The sequence below is a fragment of the Podarcis bocagei genome (assembly GCF_964188305.1).
Source record: "Podarcis bocagei genome assembly, chromosome: 7".
Taxonomy (NCBI): domain Eukaryota; kingdom Metazoa; phylum Chordata; class Lepidosauria; order Squamata; family Lacertidae; genus Podarcis; species Podarcis bocagei.
Window position 1 is genome coordinate 42,568,686 of NC_138132.1, and position 23,121 is coordinate 42,591,806.

General features: G+C 40.3%; 1 protein-coding gene across 3 annotated transcripts in view; it reads right to left on the bottom strand.

Annotated features, from left to right (window-relative positions):
• The window catches only part of PLCG2 (phospholipase C gamma 2), a 72,005-nt gene that overhangs the window by 38,382 nt on the left and 10,502 nt on the right, over positions 1–23,121 (bottom strand). For all 3 annotated transcript variants that reach the window (XR_014010241.1, XM_081202687.1, XM_081202686.1), the window contains exons 2-5: positions 20,462–20,689; positions 5,823–5,966; positions 4,608–4,701; positions 2,921–2,968 (exon numbers count right to left, since the gene is read on the bottom strand). Coding sequence is in view for 2 of the 3 variants with exons in the window: in XM_081202687.1 (XP_081058813.1) it covers positions 2,921–2,968; positions 4,608–4,701; positions 5,823–5,966; positions 20,462–20,657 (482 nt within the window). In the remaining variant the exon portion in view is untranslated. The remainder of the gene's footprint in view (positions 1–2,920; positions 2,969–4,607; positions 4,702–5,822; positions 5,967–20,461; positions 20,690–23,121) is intronic.

Sequence of the window (23,121 nt, forward strand, 5' to 3'; positions counted from 1 at the left end):
CAAGGAGATAATGAATTACATTTTAAGAAGACATCTGAAGGCAGCCCTGTATCGGGTTTTTGATTTTTTTTTAATGCTTGCTGTTTTTTATGTTTTTAGATATGCTGTAAGCCACCCAAAGTGGCTGGGGAAACCCAATTGGATGTGCAGGGTATAAAAAATTATTACCACCATCATCATCGATGTGTCTTAGAAACTAGATTTCAGCAATCAGAGAGCTCAGTCTTGGTGCCTGTACTACTCCCTGACTTTGTGTCTGAGATATTTCCTGTCAATATAATTCCATCATACACTTGCTGAATTTTAATTTAAGGTAGGTGGACTTTGACACTGCATTCAGCTTAGTCTGAATACAACTTTAATGTTGAAAAGGAAGTGGCCTTTGAATTCTAAGTAAGCTCTCACATTACCCTCTCAGTTACCTTTGCCTTTCCATACTCAGCCTCCTATCAACTCAAAGCGCAAGAGAGTGAAATGTTAAAAATAATTTGGGGAAAAATAGATACTACATATGCATATTTCCACTTTCCCAACACTTAATGTAGCTTGCATAAGATTTGTTCCACTAAAGATCTCCTGCACATCACAATACTGAATTTGAATACTGGTCCAATTAGCCCAATACTGACTGACAGCAGCTCCCCCAAGTCTTGGGCAAAAATCTTTCTCAGACCCACTACTAGAGATCATTTAAATGGACACACCAAGGTCTGAACTTGGGATTTTACACTTGCTAAGCATGCACCTCCTGATCAACTATCAGGATTCTGAGGGTTCAAACCAAGTTCATGTTTTTCCCTGCTAAATTTGGAGCCCAAAAAGCAATGATACCAGTTCTCTCTTCCTTAATCTTGGGATAATATCAGCTGTGTTGCTGTTCCATGTTGTGAAGAAAACACCGCAAAAAGGATTTAAGGTCAGATAGGGTACATTTATGGCAACTGCAAAGGCGTTGCTGCTCCAAGGATCTCCCATGCATCACAACCCTTCCTTATTGTGGTGTTTTATATCTAAACACAGGTGCCAGCACAGCTGCCATCAAATAAACAGGCTGCAGTTGGCACTTTGCCCTTCTTCCGAGAGAAAAATTCAACCTTAGTCATACAAATTCTCTTGCTGAATAACCTGACCCTGTTGCTGCCACATACCACTAACAGAAGCTACATGCAATGAGATGCATTGATCAATCATTTACAACTTCCAGGGGGGTAGTTGTATTAATCTCTTGCAGCAAAATTGCCTACAAGTCTTATGGCATCTTAAGGACTTACAGGCTTCATTTTCTGCTGCATTCTAGGCATAGGTCTGTATTTTAAAGCTTTATGTCCAAGTGGTAGTTGTTTTTTGGTTTTGTTTTGGTCCTGGCACTTTCCCTGGGCCATTTGCTCTTATTCAGTGGTAAAACATGGGTTTTCCCGGGGAAAGCACCAGGACCAAAAAAAGCCTGCTTGGACATGGAGCTTCAAAGTGCAGACCTATGCCTAGAAAGTGCAGCACAAAGGGAAGTCTGGATGAGCCCTAATTATGGCATAAAGTAACCTTTCCATCTGTAAAAGTGCTGCAGTACTCTTGTTGATCAAGCATTGACAAACTGTGTCAGCTATTTGGTAGGAGATCATTCCACTGGTCCAATACTTCAGCTTCTCTTCCCAAACATCACTGAACACTAATTTATGGCAACATCCCCCAGTCTGCCTTACTTAAAATGTCCAAACCAAACTCTCACGTGCATTTTCAGTCCCTTCCCATCCTCCCATGTCTGTTCCAAATTTGCATGAGCCCCTTTGAAAGGCTTTCTTCCACCATCTTGCCACCTGGTCAAAGGGCTAACCATTGCAGGCCACAATAACAGTAAGTCTTGCCTTCATTATAAACATATATTTGTTTTATATCAGTTTAATTATCATCATGACTCCTTCTCCACAATCGGAAAATTGCAGTGTGTGGAGGTGCCAAGAATCTTGCTGGAAATTACTAGTCCACCACCACTACTTTCCTTGGAATATGAAATTACTATTAAACCAATTTAAAGTCTGTGGTACATATATGCCCTTAGGCTTTAACAATGTAAACCCTCTTCAGATGTTCGTTCTGAATGGGTGAATGGGCAAGTGAAACTCCCTTGATGACAATCAGGCACCTTTCCAGGCAATGCATTATAGGAGGTAGTCTGCAGGGGCTGCCTTACTAGCATGTAGAGCAGGCATAGGAAAATTCGGCCCTCCACTTTTGAGACTACAATTCCCATCATCCCTGACCACTGGTCCTGTTAGCTAGGGATGATGGGAGTTGTAGTCCCCAAACATCTGGAGGGCCGAGTTTACTTATGCCTGGTGTAGAGTTTTCAGAATGGGGGGTCCTCACTACAAGTGTTGCTGCTTGCCTTTCATACATTCAAAAGGAACATCTAAAGAAGACTATACACAATCAGGAAAACTACTCCTCATACGATGGGAGTTCAGATCACACCACCACCCATCTTTGGTGCAGGCTGCAAAAACAGGATGCAATAATCAACTATGGATTTGCTCAAGAGCAACCACACCCCTATTCAGGCCTGATTTCTGTAAGAGTTCAATATGCATGCATACATATATATATTACTGTACAGTGGTACCTCGGGTTAAGAACTTAATTCGTTCTGGAGGTCTGTTCTTAACCTGAAACTGTTCTTAACCTGAAGCACCACTTTAGCTAATGGAGCCTCCTGCTGCCGCTGCACAATTTCTGTTCTCATCCTGAAGCAAAGTTCTTAAACCGAGGTAATATTTCTGGGTTAGCGGAGTCTGTAACCTGAAGTGTATGTAACCTGAAGCATATGTAACCCAAGGTACCACTGTACTGGTATCCCAATTAAAAAGTCACAAACATAGACAGACCCAAGCACAAACAATGCAGACACTGAAGACAGCAATTTTACCTGTTTCTTCTGGACTGATCCACAGAGTAAATCAGTTTTCTGAGCCAGCTATAAGGAACACATAAGACACAGCACTGGTAAGTTTTATGAAGAACTAAACAAACTCATTCAGCAATTTTGGCTTCAGTGCAGATAAAAGGAAGCAGAATTGCCTCTTCATTCTGTTATCAGTTTTTCATTTGCAGGAGTTGGAGAAAAACAAACAAGTAACAGCAGCAATTTAAATTACTTCTTCCTATTTACACGGGTCTTCCAGCCCTCTTTCTGCTCTTCTCCTCTTTGTACAAAAGAGGTGCTAACAAGGAAAACCAACTCATGCCATGTAAGAAACAATACTGCAAATATTACACATGATGCCAATGACCTGGTTCACATGTAATAATAATAATAATTTATTATTTATACCCCGCCCATCTGGCTGGGCTTCCCCAGCCACTCTAGGAGGCTTCCAAAAATATTAAAATACTGTAATACATCAGTATTTAATAATACTGTAATACATGTAAGATTAAAACATAGTTAAAATAAACAATGGTTTGTGTGAAGAAGCAGTGCGCTGCCAGCACAGGCGCTTTGCTCCTCCACTGCTGCCAGGAAACAAGCCATCATCATGAGCACAAGCCAAAGTCTGTTCTTGCCTTACCATTTATGACTGCCTGGAGAGAAATAAACCCAAAGACCATACCTTGTTTCCTGGCATGGAGAAGTGTGACTTGAGAAGCACATTACTCATTCATGTTAAACCATAGTTTATTATCAGTATGCTTGAGATGATGTGTGAACCAGGTGAATGACAGGGATTTAGATCAGGGCTGCATTGGAGGTCAAAATTCCACCTCACCCCCCGTGTTTTCTCTCTGTGTCACCCCCAGAGAGCATATTCAGAGAGACATTTTGAAACAGAAAAGGGGACAGGGAAAAGGGATTAACTCCCATACCTGCAGCACCATGGGCCAAATCCAAACCACCCTCCAAAACTATATTTACCACTTCAAGAAAAATGAGAGCTCCACGAACCTATTGCTCAGTCTTAAGTCTGAGTCTCTATGTGACCTGAGGCCCAAAGGGCCACTTCAATTATTTTATTTCTAGGTGTGCACCAGATGGTTTTCAGTGCTAAAACGTACACCGAAAAATATGAATGTCGCAAATATATACATCCTTGCAAATACTTACACCATGCAAGTACATTAATCGGGGAGATGTGACAGGCTGTAGATCAGAAGAACGCACAGGTTTATCACTGTGTAGTCAGCCCCAAATTTAAAGTACAAAATGCTCTTGGTGCAAGTCCACTAGTTACAATTCCTGCTATCCCATGTCAATTTGTCCAAAAGGCTAATTCATGGAATCATAGAGTTGGTAAAAATCCCCAAATAATACTCTCTGTTCCAGTGGGAGGGGCTATAATACAATGCCTGTTTGGAGTGCAGAAGACCCGAAGTTCAATCTCTGGCACCCTCAGGTCAGGCTGAGAAAGGTTCCAATCTGAGACCCTGGAGAGACTTTGTCAGTCAGCTTCCTATGTTCCTAAAATAATTTAGCATTCTTCAGTACCAAGTACAGCACACATGGCGTAGCACATTAAGAAGTTGTTGCTGCTTTTCTTACCCTGTGGAATTAATTGAATTCCTAAACTCTTAAATTCCTATCATAAGAAAAATGGGGAATGGTTCCTTCCACATACCTCTCTGTAATTGCTGGAGTGGAAGCATTCACTGCTTCTTGATGCAAGATATTCAAGCCACACAGCCATTTGTCAGCATCATCCTTTGAATCAGCTGGAAAATTAAATGGTATGTGAAGGAACACTCAATCAGGAAGAAGGTAGGTTGAACTTTTTCAACTGCACTGCTTTATAACGCAAACCCATAATGCTGAAAGAAACTGTCTGAATGCACCTGAAAGCTAGCAAAAAATAGTAAAATCTCACCAAAAAGGCATTCCTTTAAAAAAAGAATGGCGCTAAAAGTTAGGATTTTTAAAGCTTCAGGAGAAATAATTATGGATATATGCAAATGATTTTCATTTTGTAGCACAGAGTTAATGCATATGTGCTTTCTGCTTCCTCTATATTCCACATATCCCTTGAAATGAACATCAGAGCATGGTGTGTACATTCCCAGACTTCTTGATAGTCTGCAATATTCTAGGATGACATGCTCCCTTCCTAGTTACCCAAATACTGTGCACAGACATTAGTGTGTCCAAAGAGTCTCAGATAGATTAAATATAAGGTTAAATCAGAATAAGAAATTAAGTATGATTTTTAAAACTCTGGATAATCTGAGTTATCTATTTAACCCCTTCCTCAACAACCTACCCTGGTCATTTAAAACTTCTCAGTAATACTGTGTTTGACTTGTGCTAATCAAAACAGTAAAAATTCGGGGGGAAATGCCCATGACATTATTTATTTGTTGATGCTATGCTGGCATTAGACAAAACAAGTTTGTACCAGTGAAAGAAAACACTTAACCTTGAAATGAAGATGCTCAACAGCTGCCTACCACATTCAGTAAGAGTACTTCCATTTTCTTAGTTTTAACCACTAAGCCTTAAAGTGAGCCAAGGCTGCTTTCCAAGCAAGAAACTTGTCAGAGCTAAGGGCCAAGCAGTGGCATATATTAATTCACAAAACACAACCTAACTAAGTGTTTGCAGCGTTTTGGGTACTTATTTGCAAGGCTACTTCATCTTATAAGACATGGAGAAGTACACACAGAGAAAACTCAGGGAGAGAAAACAGAGTAGAAGGAGAGGTGAATGGAATAGAAAATAACTTTAAAAACTCGGTTACATTTGAGAATATGGATTAAGAGGATAAACTAAAGACAACATGGAAGAGGTGGTGTTTTCATCCCTGATCATAAAAAGAGTAATCCAAAGAAAACACATTTACCTGCTAAGCTTAAGGTGTTGAGAACAAACTGAGTACCATAGAAAATAGTAAAACAAACGTCATCTTTTTGCCGTGCTGCTTTCCCCCGCTCAAAATCCTTTGAGTTTTTTCCTGGTCGGATTTCCTTTATTTCCATCAAATCCACTGAAAAGAAAAACATAACTGTCAACTGAACATATGCTCTCATGCAGAGAATGAATGACTGTTTGCTTACTTAGACACTAGTTTATAAATTGGCAAGTAGTTTATAAACTGCAATGTCAGCATGAAGAAATTGTTGCCTAATAAACTGCAGAAAAGAAAGCAAAAAGAGCACAAGTTAATTTGCAGTATTCCTCAGTTTAACAACTGGAGAGCAAGCGGAGGGTTGCACAGGAATAGCTGAAGAGGCATCCTGCTGAAAGGATAAATTGATTTATTAGATTTCTTTCCTGCCCTTCTTCTCAAAGAAGCCAGTTAGCCTTTCCCCTCACCCACTTGTTTTCCAGAATCCCTTATCCTGACCACACTATGGCATTTCACTGGCATATTTTTGCACCGGCACTGCTCCAATAATTCATGGTAATGAGGCACAAAGGTCAGTGACCTCCTTCTCACTCACCACCAATTCTATACCCTGGGGAGGTCAGTCCATTAGGGCAAATGGGGAACTGCCCCACCAACCTCAGTCTTGATTCCTCAAGCCTACCTGCCTTCTTACTTACAGCCAGTCCAAGGGATGGCCCTGGCTGTCAACTTCCTTCTTAGTCTCAGCGTTTCCCTTATAGAACTCAGCAAGGATGAGAAGGGGGCAAGACTAGAATTGGTGGGCTCTGCTTATCATTGGCTCTACATACTGTTGGCTACCCTGCCAATCCTAATGGGACATCGCTGTCTGCACTCCCCAAAAACATTTGTTGAAAAGCTTTCATCACAGCCATGAGGAACCTTATTTTCTTAGTGAAAAGCTGGTGTTAAAACTGCAGCGCTGCTCCAAGTTTCAGGAAGCCTGCAAAAATTGAGAACTGGTATGTCTCTCTCTCGCATTCTACAACTCGCTAAAGCAGGCACAGGCAAACTCCAGCCCTCAAGATGTTTGGGACTACAATTCCCATCATCCCTGACCACTGGTCCTGTTAGGGAAAGAAATTTCAATTTACCCAAAACATTCATGTGCATTCTTCTGATAAAACACTTATTTGTAAACTGAGGAAGTGGTTTCATTCCGCTTTGCAGGCTGGATACAAGAACTGATGGCTGCTTCTACTTATTTCTTTACAGGTCAAGGGTTACGGTTAGCCTTTCTACATGTGCAGTAAAAAAATAATTGTACCTCTGTCACTTAAATGTGTTTATTGAGCAATGCCACAGTTTGTTCCAGTTTGTTAATGCTGAGCATAATTCAGATTATTCACATAATGTAGTGGTACAAACATTAAAAGCTCACCTTTTGGGATTATTCAGCTCTAATGTACGTTGCATGTTTAAGTAAATCAGCAAAATGTGATGAAATAGGATGTTGGGTTTTTTTGTTATTATACAAAAAGCAACAACAAAAAGCAAATTGGCTTTTTACAGGGAAAGCTTCAGTAACAGACCATTTGCTTTGCAAGCAGAATGTCCCAGTTTCACTTTCCAGCAGCAATTCCATCAGAAACTCTGGAGTCATGGCCCATCATTCCAGACAGTACTGAGCTAGATGGACTAATGGCTTGATTCCTGTGTTCCTATAGCTGCCTTAAGCAGAAACTATGCATGCCTGTTGCTGGCCTGCATTGCATTGCATGCAGAGGCACAAGGGGGCAAGGGGAGTATGTTCCTTCATAGTACCTCCCTGCCCCCATTTTAACCTTGTCCCCCTGCTGTATAAATGAACCCGCAATAAAATCCAAAAGAATGTGGTAGATTCCAAGATTCTGGAGAACAGGCTATCTGTGCCACCCACATACACGCTTGAACTTTTTTAAAAAAAACAGTACAGCACCTCTTCAAGTTAGATGTCACCTAACTCCTAATAAATAATAATAATAATAATAATATCATCATCTTCATCACCATTTATTAAATATCTATACCACCATTCATCCGAGCATCACAGGGTGGTTTACAATACAAGCATCCTAAAATACATCTAATCTAAAGACAGGACATGGTTCATTTTTAATGCATGCTTACATAGATGTGAGCGTTGTCTCTTTAAAAGGAAGTATTCTGAAATGCAAAGGATGAACTGACCAAGGTTGTTATGGTGTTCTAATCACTCAAAATGAAAATAGGCACTGTTAATGGCAGGGGCAAGTGACATGAATCTTGTTCCAGAAAAAGTTAGCTGGGCGCAATTCTTACTGAAATAAATGGAATTTGAATTAGTCATGACTAATCTGTCCTATTGATTTCAATGAGACATAAACATGGAAGTCTCCTGGACTGGGGCTGTTTCTCTGTAGTAGTGATGCAAAAAACAAGATATTCCACAGTCACAGGGTAGGTCAAATCTAAAATAAATGAAGATGGCTACCTAGGGCATCTGAATTTAAGAGGTGCTACTCTATTCTGGAAAATGCTGTTGTGTAGTCATTTTGTGGGGTTTTGTTTTTTCAGAGAAGGAACTTGACTCTTATTTCCACTCCTCAACCTCAGAAAGGTTGGAAAGTGTGCAAATCAGAAGCACAAAATTAAAAAGCCTTTGTTTCCTTTTGCAAATCTGCCTTACTGTCCTCAAGGGCAAAAACAATGGCTTCATTCTTACATTTTACCATTTGGTTTTTGACTATCAAATATACCCTAGGATGCAACACAAAGATCACGTGATGCCAATTCTGAAGCAGTCTCAAAAGTAAATGGGATACACATCTGATTAAAGCAATGTAACATTTATCTTCAGAAATAAAGCTGAAAATGTGATATACTTCTCCTCTACACAGTAAATTAAAAGCTATTTCTTCTGGAGGAGAAGCACATAATTTTACAAACACATAATTTTAGTGCAACAAAATTTATTAAGGATTTCCAGGACTTAAAATACAGACTGCTAACATCAAGGTTACATAAGGGCTGTGTGTCCAAAGACATAATGCCACGTGCATTTAGTTGGAGGCACTGCAACAAAACCACAGAGTTTAGAAAAATATAGACCCCACACAGCAGCTATAATTTCTCTAACCACAGCCATAGCTTAGTAAAGCAAGAAGTCCTATGTTCGAACACATGCATTTAAATTCAAATGTTCACTATAAAACAACAACGTGTCTCATGGCACTTCAAAGACTTACACAACCATTATGCATAAGCTTCTGTGTTGCACAGCCCATCAGATGCATGAGTGTTACACTGAGTTTCAGGTTTAAATGGAACACATGAGGGGGTTGTAATCAGCGAGCTCAGAAGGAAATGAAATGCACAGATGGTGATAATTAGATTCTTAACAGTAGCTATTCACAAAAACCATCAGACAGAGACATATTGCCATCAATAAGCCAATTAAAAAAACATGTCATGATATGATTATTGTGCTCATTCAGTCCATGAGTAATAGAACTGAACTTCTTAATGTATTGCAATTCAGTGGTTTTACATTGCACTCTACCTTTGAATTTCCTCTGTTCCAGTGTGGTCACTTTACAGTCAGTTACAAAGCGTCCTGGAAGGTTGAAATGCACCCCCCCACACACACACACACGTTTCTCCATATTGCCATTTTTAATGCAGATTTCTGTTCACATAGAGAATGGTCTATATTTGTTCTACACAGAATGCTAATAAGAGCAGTGCTGGCAGATGATGGCATATATCACATTGGAAAATAAACAAGTAAACTAACCCCTGGTTTTCTGGATGGCATTATTAGATCCTGTAATAGTGCTGCCAGAGTAGAGAGGGCAAAATATCTGGCATCTGGATCTGCCACAGGGTCTGAGCCAGTCCCTGTTATGTGCTATCTGTTATGTGAACTGCAGTTGCTGGTAAGCAGGTGTTTGGTGCTATAGATCACTGGCATTCAGATCACCAATAATACATTTGAGGGGCTTTAACTGGGAACTATAGTACCAGCCCTGTCAATCAAGTTTTTTTATACAGTATATGTTATCTTCACCAGTTTGAATCTTTCAGAATGAAATCTAGTGAATTTGCTAAATTATGCAACATTCTCAATTCATATTTCAACGAAAATGGTAGCTTGCCCTGCTTTACTCCATACAGCAATAGACTACAGTAGGCCAGAGGTGGGCAACCAATTTCCTTTGCAAGGGACATATTCCTTTGGAGGTATACTATGGCAAACAAAGTCAGAACTGATGAGGGGCAGAGCCAGAGAGACAAGTATTCTGGGCTAACTAATATGGAATAAAGGTCACCCTGCTACAATTTTCACCATGGCTAACTCTTATTAGAATTCGCAGCACTATGCAGCTCTGCTTATAACGAAGTTCCACTGGGGTAGTTAGGCTCACTCTCAATGAAGCTCAGAGAGGGATTTTTAAGAATAAAACAGACCAATATAGCTCCTGCTTTAAAAAGCAAATGCAAGTTACACTCAAATCTGTAAGAAGTGATTGTGGGTGTGCATGCTTTGTTCCTTATTCACCCACGCACTCCCCAGCAAAAACTGGTAGGCGTCTGCCGTGTGTATGTGTGTCTACACACATGTCAAAAGTAAACCAATTCTTCTCAAATAGCCGGGGTGATGGTGGTGCAGGGCAACCACCACAGAGAAGAAGCCATACAACTAGGAAAATAGTGAAACATACTTCAATTTATTTCTCTCAAAAAACTGTTCAGTCCATCCAGACTGAAGCTACATAGATAGAAGAAATAACCACCTCTTAAAAGCCAAGGAAAACGAGGAGAAAACAAACAGGAAGAAAGGAAGGAACTCTGATGGGATGGAAGAATAGAGATGCTTCAGGAAGCACATAAAATGAGATAGGGGGCCACATGCAGCTCACAGTCTGTTGGTTGTCCAATTTTGCACCTGCAGATATTTCCACCCACTGCAGAAGCCTCAGAAAATCAGCTACCAATATGGAAGCCCACTGTCTGGGTGACACTCAGGAGGACCAAGAAATGGGTAGAGATATGGAGATGGAAGGGTGATCTAATGCAGATAAACAGGGGTAGGTTCCCCACTGTTTTAATCATACTGACAATATTGGCTTGACCTCAATTATACACACACACACACACACACACACACCCCTTCAGAACCTGTACCATTAAGCCACCTTGGTCTTCTCCCTTTTGCGAGGCCATGCCAGCCTTCTTCCACAGCCCACACCCAATCAGTTTCAATTCAGAAGTAAGGGGATGAGGAGGGGAATGATTTTTTGGACAGTAAAACCAGTCAACAGAAGTGCTTTTCAGCCTTATGTCCAAGGCAGGGTATGAATTTTGTAAAATAATAATAAAAAAGGAAGGCTGCCTACAATATGTCCAAACCAAACCTATTTGCAGAGTACATTTAGAGAATTATAGATAACTTCACTTAGCCCTTCCTCTGACTGACCATAAACAGGAAGTCTGGCCTAGGTAAGTGAGCATTAAAGCAGAGGAAATGAACAGTTCAAGAGACCTGCAAGCAGTTAGAAGGCCACATTTGTTGATTTTTTCATGTGACCACAGACACCCAGTTGAAGAAACAAAATGGTGCACCCAAGACAAACCATGAATCAGAACATCTGTTTTAGATAAGAAAGTGAATAAAAGCCATTTTGCAAGATTATTCAAATTAACACTCACAAGTGTCATAGCTTGGGCACTGGATCCTAGTGACTTTGGTTACAACCTAACAGGCTGGCAGGAAGCCACAATTTGTTTCACTATGGACACTATCTGTTTCACTATGACCGAACCCAAAAGCTACTGCATCATGATAGCTAAACAACCATATCATTATTGAAATCAGGCTTTTGCATAACCACTATAAGAACAGGGACTGGAAGAGAGCTTTCAACACAGTCAAATAATTACAAAAGGAAAGAGGAATACTTCGGAAAAATAATTCAGAATAATACTTTATGTATTGTGGTCAGCAGACAGTATGTAGCAGCTTTTAAATCAGACACTTTTGCCCTACTCACCCCTTAAAATAGAATTGTATCAGCCAGGACGCACATCTGCAACCAGCCGGGCTGAGGGAAATACAAGCCAGCCTGCAAGTTAAACTTTCCATGACATTGACAGTTCTTCATATTCAAAGTCTGGCATCACCCTCGTTACATAAAAAGAGGGAGATCAGATTTTCAAAGCAAAAGAGAAGTGTGAATGAGACACACAGGATCCTCAATCCCATGTGTGGTTTACCTGCACGCAGCCTCCATCTCAAGCTACTTGGACAAAAGGGCTACAGAGAGCTAGATCAGAGAAATAGAGAGGAGGCCCTCTTCACCCACCCAACTCTTTTGCTTTTAAAAATGGGATCCCACAACCCTCTTTCTATTGCAGATCTGCCTGCAATTTGCTTCTAATACACTATGCTTGTTTATATTTAAATTAAACAAATTTTGAAAAGCCACCTTACTCACATAAAAAGGCACCATCCAGTCATCTTATATTCAAAGGCTACTTCTCACCTCTTGAGGAAGCTGGTGAGTATGTATTAGTATATTAAAAGATGCAAAAGCAGAACTGCTGTTTCTGGATCAAATTCATGGAAACAAACATATAGTATTGTTGTGGGCAGGGTTCTGCAAATTGGGCAGAGATATCAACTAAGATCCACAGAGTAGCATTAAACTTACTCCAAACAGTTGTTGGCCTAGGAGAATATGGCTCACAGGGCCAGAGAGATCCTTCACTCCTGCCATGCTGTCTAGAGGCATCTGGTTGCCCACAGTGGGAAGATAGACTAGATGGACCTTTAGGCTAATCCAACAAGGCCTCTTATTATGTACTTGTTTCCTTCTCCTTATGGTATGAGGCTAATCGTCACCATCTGCACTTCAGCCCTAGGTTCCAGAATGGGTTACAATTTAAAATACAGTATTAAAAACAATTAAAAATTCACAACTACAAAGAAAAATAGGGTGGGTCATAAAATCAGAGGTATCAAATGCCAGGGTAAAGAAGTATGTCTTCATCATTTGTCAATTCACTTGTACCATGCAGAGATTACTACCTGGAGTGTTATATGTTAACACTCCAGATGGGCAAGACAGGAACAGATATAATTAGCAAAAATGGGGTAGATATCGAAGAGTCATGTGGCAGTTCTGAAGCAGCAGCACCCAGGACCTCTTGCTGTGTCATGCAGAACAATTATGCAAATATTCACCTCTTTTTCCAGAATGGTGATAGTAATGAATTTTCGTCTTTAGATTGGGTGCAGGAGAAAAGACAAGAAGCAACTATTTTCCACAACTTTACAAATTCCCATTAACGAGGCAACCTTTTCTTCTCTGAAGGTTAAGGATTGCAAGATTTAATGAAGGCTGTTGTGCCCTTGGTTTCTGAGAGGTGCTTCTGTGTAAACACACACAGAATCATGCTGCACAGCATCTTTTCAAATGTCCACAACTCCTAAACGTTGACAAGGATTTATAAATGGAAACTATGTTTGTTGTGTCACTACTGCCTTGGGATACCTAATGTATAGTAAACATGACTCCAAAGGCTATTATTGAACAGGTGGCACCAATGTAGGAGGACTCTCACACACTGTTAGCAACACAGCCTAAAAAATTAACCTTGTAATTGTTGCACATCTTCACTAAAGAAACAGCAAAAGCCCAGAAACATCTGTGGTGCACTGAAGTAGTACCGTGTGGAAGAAAGAGGAAATGATTGCTTTGTTCTGCATGATATTGTCTTCTGAAAGGAACTTGACCTTATTCACAAACTGCGCAAAAGGGCTTGTAGCAAGTTACACACTTTAGACGAGTTATGCCTCTACTAGTCTATTCTAAGTGGAGCTATCACCTGTGAGAGACGTCTCCACTATTACCTTTGATGCCTTTCCCAGCACTCTTTCTAACACACACTTCTTCTCCACCATACCATTTAATGCCAAGTGCCTGTGATAAGAGAGATGCAGGGAGCGAAGGCAATGAAGAGGGCTAAATCTGGAAAAGCATCCAGGGTGAATGAAATGTATGCTGGTCCAGCCAACCACAAAGCAAAGAAGGTGTTAGTGCCTGCCTCAGTGATCATGCAGCACCAGCAGACAGAAGCTGGCACAAAGGCATTCCCAAAGGCAGGAGGGACTGCCTCCTCGAAGATGAAGCACGTACTTAAAAAAAAATGCATGTCTTAAATTGATTAAAAAGGTTTTAGTCAATTAATCATAACCCAAGTGCAAAAAAGGTAAAGGACTATGAATACAAGCATTAAAAAAAAACCATTGCTGTGTCTGTACTAGGAGGAAGAAGCAGTGAATCAAATAAGTGCAAGTTCACACTGCCATGAATCATCCATTAAGGCAGAAGTAAAGAAGTGACGGTTCAGAAAAACTGCTAGCTTTCTCCCTTTCTCATCAATTGCCTTGTTGAAGATCTTAAATCTAAGATAGAAGCATGCACTACTATCTAATTCAGGCATCCCCAAACTCGGCCCTCCAGCTGTTTTGGGACTACAACTCCCATCATCCCTAGCTAACAGGACCAGTGATCAGGGATGGTGGGAATTGTAGTCCCAAAACAGTGGGAGGGCCAAGTTTGGGGGTGCCTGATCTAATTTCTTATCATTCCTCTCTGTTGCTGTAGACACATGTTAAGAATTTGGTGTGTGCCTCTCACTATCTTGCCTAGGAAGTTGCCTTTTACTGTGTCAGACCATTGGCCCATCCAGCTCTGTAGTGTCTATACTGACTCAGAGTGGCTTTCTGTTTCAGGCAGGAGGACTTTCCACCCCTACCTGGCAATGCCAAGGACTGAAACAAAGATCATGTGCAAGTAAAGCTAGAGTGATCAAACTCCTGAAACACAGGAACCTACTTTCTACTGAATTTGACCATTGGTCCATCTTGCCCAGTATTGTTTACAATGACTGACAGGGACTCTCCAGAGTTTCAGACAAGAGTCTTAGCCATCCCTGCTGGGAAATGCTGGACATTTAACTTGTAATCTGGGCTCCGCTAAGAGAAGGGGATTCTATAAATATAATAAATACATAATAGTCTTCTGCATGCAGAGGGGGGCAGTAAATCTCTTTTTCTTTCTTTTTTCTATCACCGAAACACAGCAAGTGCCTTGAGCCAAATCACAGAAAGTGTTTATTGTGTACCTGCTCCTACTGCGAAAGTTCATTAGACTCCTGTTTCGATTTTATTTACACATCCGAGTTATACGAGTTGACTGCAAAAATAAGGAGCCTCTTTAAAGAAATTTCATACAGTTCACTCATACAGCTCAGCTGAGGTATAAAAACAAACACAGAACAAACTTCATACTTTTCACTGTATTGATAGATCATGACAAATATTGCAAGCCCTAGAACAGGGCTCAAGCGCAGAATCTGGTACTGGGCACAAAATTCATCATGTGAGAACTCCAGCTCTCTCTTTTTTTAAAATAAAAAAAAGTTTGTACTGCTGTTTGTAACCTTTGTAGGAGCAGCAGGTGGACTGCAGGAATGTTATACTATATGGTGCCATCTCACTTAGGCTACACAATAAAGTTTTCATCCTTCCCTTAAAACAACACGAGAATTCCTACTTCAAGACAGAAGAAACAGCAATCTTTCTCTGCTATGGCAACATACAGAGCATGAAGATGCGTGCAGTCAGAGTGGAGTCAAGAAAATTGTAGTCATTTACCCTGTGAAGTACGTGGTCTAGTGATTTTGTGTCGACACACCCCACATTTAATTTTAGAAGAACATGAGGACTTATGAATGACTCCAATTCAAGCAAACAGCGGAAAGCACTTTCCCTGATACTTTGGACAGAAGGGGAAAATTCCCTCCTTGGGTAAACAATTTCAGTCACACATGGAGCACAAGTAAAATGTTTGTCCACACCATGGAAAAGACTTGAAATGGAAAGAAGGATGACATGGAGAATCTGCATGCCAGTCTGATACACCTGCAAGGAAACCTTTTAGCACACCAGTAAATATATCAGAGACTAGAGGTGAAATCATATGCTCAAATTGAAAAAGTATTTGAGATCTGGTGCATTCCCCCTGCACTAGTAAAGGACAATATCACCATCAGAGATCAATGCTGGCCATGGGAATAGCCAGGGTGGTGGTGGAAGGAAGAGGCAATTGCCCCCCTAAATCAATAAAAATACATAGCTAACTGAGGTTCTGTCCTCCCCCCACAAAAATCCTGGCTACGCCCATGATGCTGGTCTAAGATTACACCAACATATCCACACCATTGGCACAACTCCAACTGTCCAGAGACCAAAAATGGGCAATGGAAAGGCACCTTCACTCTGAATCCATAACTTTCCATGGTCTTGCTTACAGCCCATACTATAAAAGGAAGAGGTGGTGCAAGTGAAAAAAACAAACTCAACTGAAAGTCGAAACACATTGCTCACTCCACCTCCTACCACTCCATTGCAATGTTGTTAAGAAAACATGTGGTACAGGAGACAGGGCACATTGTACAAAGTGCCCTGCATGTGTACAACACACGCAGAAAAAAGCAATACACTAAAACTTACCTTATCAGACCCCTTACAGATATCCTGCCTTGGGTAAGATATACCCCCCAACATCCAATAGCAACTTCCATTCTACTGGCACAAGTGGGGTGACAGAACAAAGCACAAGTAAAGCAGGAATACCATGCTTCTTTAGTATGGCCCTGCAAATGCCTCCCATCTCCTTTTTCCATGCCACCGTCCAGTACTGGTAACTCTGCCTTGTCTCAAGTGTGTTAAACAACCCTTCCTTGGTCACTAATTGTACAGGTGTCTTTCACACAGGATATCCAAGAGTAAGTGGGAAGTGTGCAGGGGGCTGATAGCCATGAATTCCCACATGTGAGTAAGCCCTCCATGTGCAAGTTCCCCTCCCCCCCCTGCCAAGCCAAACCAGGACAGGGGGGCAGAAAGAGAAAATGCATACAGCTGGAAATTAGCCATCCAAGGAGGAAGTGTATTGAATTCTATGCATGACAGAATTTAAAGTCAACCATCCTGAAAGGAAGATAAGTTATTGCCCCCAAACCTAAAAGCAAAACAACAAGTATCAAAAGCCTTTTTGAATTGCAAAACTCAGGTCTCTCTGCCCAACAACTGCTGCCATTCTAGCACATTTGCATCATATCACAAATGGCAGCTGCTTGTCAAAAGAAGTTTTACTAATTGTAACAAGTTTTTTTTGTTGTTGTTGTTTTGCCTTGGCTTGTGAGAAGAAAAAGCACACAGGCTAAAATTTACAGAGAGCTAGTTGGTGCTCTGCCTCGAATAAAAAACTGCAGGATCCAGCCCTATACTTGTGGCAGGAAGGAAAAACCACAAACTGGAATAGTGCACATTTAGCACATTTCTCACTGCCAGGCACACAGAATGCTAGTCCTTTGGAGGCCATGCCTATAAGACTCTGAACATCTCAGTAAGAATCAGGCTGCAATCATGCACCCAGTTTCCAGAGCTTACTGAACTTATTGGGAATTTCTTTTTGAGCAGCAATGTACAGGATTGTGCCTTTAGTGAAATGGCATCAATATATTGAGACGTAACTATCAATTTCCGTCCAATATTCATTTATTAGTGGTGTGCCAAACATCCTACACTAATAATGCTGATGCAAGCCATGATCAGCAAGTGGGAGAGACCTTCATGACTAACTACGGAAGGAGATAATGCTCAATGTGCTTATGAAGCTCTGTTTACTACTTCTGGTACACATGCCAGGCCTTCTTTTCTTCTTCCCTTTTTCCTCATCAACTCATCTACATAATCTAGATAGGCATCTATATAACCTAAGCATCTAAAACTTGTGGGTTTGGCTTTTTTTGCACCAAATGTACTATTTGTTTTTACAAGGCATACTGCAATCTTTCCAACTATAGTTATCCGCTGTCATTAATTTATTGTTTCCCATGATTTTGGAGTAGGTATCATTTAAAAGGGAATACTTAAAATTCCAAATTTCACAAATGCAAACTGAAAAATATATATGGACATGTCCTCAGAAAGGAACGGTGCTTCCAAACAATAATGTTTTTAGAGTGACACTCTCAATGTTCTCTTACTGTAAGCTACAAAACTTTCCAAACTTGAACACGTACATTTTCTGTCATGTCAATTTTCACTTGCTTTTCACAGGGTAAAGAGTGGAAATTCCACATTAAAACACCTGGTGAGGAAGTGGCACAAAAAGTCTTACATCTTTCAACAAGTATACATCAAAGATTCAACAAATTTTAAAATAAAACAACAGTTTTCCACATAGGGCTGCAATAGGTTTTGATTGATCCCAGATCCCCAAGCAGGAATCATGAAGAAAAACTTCAAAAAGGAAACAATATGCCAAACACAACCATTATTTCAAAAAGAAAGAACACAGCCACCTTTTTCTACCTTCATTAAGCAAATGGGATTTAATTCTTACTTGCACTTCAGCACATTTTTAAAAACATAGCTATTTAACCTGCTGTTGAACAGACTGAACCTGCAGCTAAGGAATTTCCACCCTCATGCTTGCTGTTAAACAGGCTGAACCACGAAGAGACTTTTAAAAAAAAGGAAAAAAGATCTGGTTCAATGATCAATATCTTCTGAGAGATTAACTGTCAGAAAATATTGATCATTAACCACTCAATTTTCTCAAAAAAGCTATTCATTAGAAATTACAACTCCTATGTAATACTTTAGTTAACAAAAAAAAGGGTACCAATGCATTCTATGATTATACAGTATAACCTTAACATAGCTTGAAACTTTATGTACTTATTGTTCAAAGCTTCTGAAACCTTGATATTACAGTTATTGTTTAGTTAACTCCATCAATGTACATAGAACTTAACAGAGTAGCCCGAGTCTCAGAAATATGTTCCTTCCGCCAGAATTTTACAATCTACATTTTGAAAAGTGGGAGAGAAAACAGGGAGGGAAGGAGAGATACTGTGCTAATTGGAAATTGGTATGTACAAATGCAATTCCACATAATTAAGCTTAGTTCCGGTTCAATGTGAGGATTTGTGGTAGGTGATGGTAGCATAAAAAGCTTTTGAACACTGCAATCCCACAGAGGTTAATGGGGTGGATCCAATGTGGTACTGGAATGCATATTTAAAATCCTTTACGCAAGAAGACAACATGCACATGATTCTGAAGGAGAGTTTTGCAAGTGCAGGTGGGCAAGAATCTATACACCTGCCCAGAAATCTTTCCAACAAAAGCTATTTCCCAACATAGTGTTTCACATATTTACATAATCTTAGATGTAGATGAAAATTTTATACCAGAAATAGCCCTGGATGACGCTTCTAGTTAGGCTTCTATTGTACTTTCCATGTTTTATATGTTTTTGCATTTCTTATTTTTAAATACTCCCACAGTCTTGTACTGAACTTGTTCCTCAGGTTAGTAGTTATTTTTAGATTGTAGTAAGACAACTTATTAATCCATGCAAAACAAAAGATTGATGTTTATATTTCATAAACAGCAGCTGAAATTTTATTAATTTCAATCTTCAGAAACAGAACTCCTATTAGCCAATTAAAGATGCAGCAACATTAGTGTCAAGGAAATCTGGATCACACTATTCTTTATCACAACTAAAACTTCTACATAAAAAAACTTCAGTAAGAAAAAAAGCAGGCCAAATTCTTTTTATTGTTATACGTTGAAATATGTTGACATTCTTCACCTTAGAAAAAGAAATCCACATGGATATGAAAAACCCATATGCATGCAGTTGCACTCAATTAGGCTCAACAAACTATTGTGACACACCTACTGCTAGCTCTTGGTGCCACCTTTTTAAAAAACAAAAACAGCAATAGCAACCAATAATCAATTTCCTTCTCGCTTTACTTAGGCTGTATACTTCACAAATTGGATGAAGGCTTGGTGCTTGAATCAATGTTTTAGTCTTTAAGGTGCCACAATGCAGTCATTTGTTTTTGCTGTAGCAACCTAACATGCCTAACTAAATAAGTGTTGGAGTAAGATTCAGCTACCAATTAGTCAGTTTAGGGACAGGAGGGTGGGGGAACCTTGTCTTCCACCTCATGCAGCAGAGCAAAATGTTTTGATCTGGCCCTGGTTTCTTAATTTAGACATCACACCAACCACAGTTAAAACTTACTTAAACATGGTCAACACTGCAAGCAAGTCCCACTTTCCACTGAACAATTAGGAAGCATCTTTACCTGCCCTACATCTGATGCCACATATGGGGCAGGTGGATGTGGCCTGAGAAGTAACAGCCTCACTGGCCAAATTAAGATCCCTGTTGGAGCTAATTAGGCCCCTGGGTCAAAGATTCCCTGCTGCTGGCTTAAGTTAATGTGTCAGTCCTAGGTCCATCCATCTACTAAGTCACAAGGGTTGAGTAAAAGGCCTGGAAGTCAGCTGAAGGGTGGGGTCACTTTCAATCCCCTCCCTTTTTCTAAACTTGACCTGTACATGGTACACAGCGTTAAACGCTAAAGCAGTAAGCATACACCATTTCTTCATTCCCATCAACACATCAAAGAAAACAGCAGGTCATGACAGGGTTAAATTCAATTATTTGCAATGACGACCATAAGCAGATACTCACAGAAACCTTCTATTTTGTCAGCTGTCTTGCTCCATGCCACCTGCCTAGTTTCCATAATGACTTGGATTGTCCTCCTCTCTGGACTACTCTTTTTGAGGCTGTACACTGTCATGACGGTGCCTAGCTCCAAGGTCCTCTTGATTTGACTCTTCTCATACTCAGGTAGCTCCCCATAGTCTATGCTTTTCCTGGACATTTTCAGGGTGAACGCAGCAAATCTTCAGTGGGCTGAAAAGGAAAAAGCAGAGGAAGAAAGATGGATCATTCTAAAATAGTTTTTTTTTTTTTGTTAAAAGGAAACTTTTTGCAGCTTCCTTTTGAAGCAAAAGGAATTTCTAGACGTGAAACCAGGCTAGCACGAATAACCACTCTTAGGGTCAAGGTACACAGATCTCCATTACCATCTGGTGAACTTTAACAAATATCCCTACCGCAATGAGGTGAATTTTAAAACAAACCAAATGTTGCAGAAGACAGGAATTAGCACTGTACTAGCCAACACAATACAATTATGTACTGCTTATTAACAATGGCCGGGGTGGAGTAGCTTGAGCAGTTGATATAGTATGATCTCACTCTATGGAAAACAAAGCAAGAATGTCTCTAGTTCGTCAATAAGGCATCACCATCAATTGTTTGTCCTTAATAGTATTATGCAATGAATCGTAGAAGAATAGGGATTTTAGCTCCAACCCCTTGCCCAGATTATGTATTGCGCTCCAGATGGCTTTCCATGTCTTAAGAAGATCAAAATCCTGACAGTGGTTTGTTTCTGGATCTAAATCAGACACAAGGCAAGAGAATAACAGCCGCAATCCTAAACACACTTATCTGGGATTACATTTCACTGAACAAACAGGACTTTCTTCTGAGTAAACATGCACAGGATTAGGCTGTAAATGACTGGGCTGAGAGCCAGGAAGTATCTGCCTCCAATCTCACCTCTGCCATTAATTCGCTAGTTCTCCAAAGACAGGGCACTATCTCTCAGTCTAATCACCTATTTCTCACCGTATGTAAGATGGAGGTCACTATTCTGACCTAATTTAAAAGAACACTGGCAAAAATTACTGAGACAATGTATACTGACTGCTTTTAATATTAGAAGGGCTATATAAACAAATAGTTTTTTATTATGCAAAAGATCTTCTTTCCCAAGGAAACAGTAGATATGGTCCAGTTTTATTAGGATTTATTTACTACCCACTTTTCTAATGTAAAATAACTAAATAAATGTTAAACGCAAAACACCAAACACAAAAATGGCAGTGCTAAATCATTCATAGAAAATGCTATTATAAGCAACTGTTCCTTCAAAAACATTATCGAAAGCTGGTTGCAATTTTTAACAATCTACCGAAACCATCTAAAAATGGAAAGAGAGGGAGTCTTACAGGTCTTCACTGCTACGATATCCCTGGTCACCAAAAAGTACCTATCTCTTTTAATTTACGTAGCCTAGATCTAAAAATGAATGAATACCTAATTAGTCAGACTGGATATAGACAGTTCAGGCAGGTTCACGGGTATCACAGAAGCTACAAACCACCAAGCTGCACCAGGCATTAAGGCCTCAGTGTGAAGTCCACCAAAACAAGTTAAGCATATGTAGGACTTCATACTGCAATAACGTAGAAACTGGAGAAACATATTTGCATAAGCAGAATTTCCTTTTGGTAACACAAGGGGTTCTCTGTATCCAAGTCACAAAACCAACTTGGGTTTGAATAGTAAAAACATCAACCCAACATAAACAAACATATACAGTGGTACCTCGGGTTACAGACGCTTCAGGTTACAGACTCCACTAACCCAGAAATAGTACCTCGGGTTAAGAACTTTGCTTCAGGATGAGAACAGAAATTGCGCAGCAGCGGCGTAGCAGCAGCAGCGAGAGGCCCCATTAGCTAAAGTGGTGCTTCAGGTTAAGAACAGTTTCAGGTTAAGAACAGAACTCCAGAACGAATTAAGTACGTAACCAGAGGTACCACAGTATTTCAGTTGGGAGATTGGTGTCTCTGTAGGAGAGTGGAATACTCAGGCTCATCCCTCAAAAAAAAAGAGCCAGTGTGGTGTAGTGGTTAAAAGCGGTAGTCTCGTAATCTGGTGAACCAGGTTCGCGTCTCCGTTCCTCCACATGCAGCTGCTGGGTGACCTTGGGCCAGTCACACTTCTTTGAAGTCTCTCAGCCCCATTCACCCCACAGAGTGTTTGTTGTGGGGGAGGAAGGGAAAGGAGAATGTTAGCCGCTTTGAGACTCCTTAGGGTAGTGATAAAGCGGGATATCAAATCTAAACTCTTCTTCTTCTCAAAAGTCATCATAAAATTATCTCAAACCATCTATAAATAAACAACAGTAGTATATTCCAAGATATTATACCAGACCCACCAATCTCTATTTCTTCATTATCCCCACTAGCTTCATAGAATCACAGAACTGTAGAGTTGAAAGGGACCATGAGGGTCATCTAGTCCAACCCCCACAATGCAGGAATCTTTCGCCCAATGTGGAGCTCGAACCCACAACCCTGAGATTAGTACGGACTGAGCTATCCGTCAATTTCAATTAAGCTTGCATGGGAAACAGTGATATAATTAATTACCATCTACCTCTTATATCAAGCAAACATCAAGCTATTCAAATTAGCAATGCCTCCTTT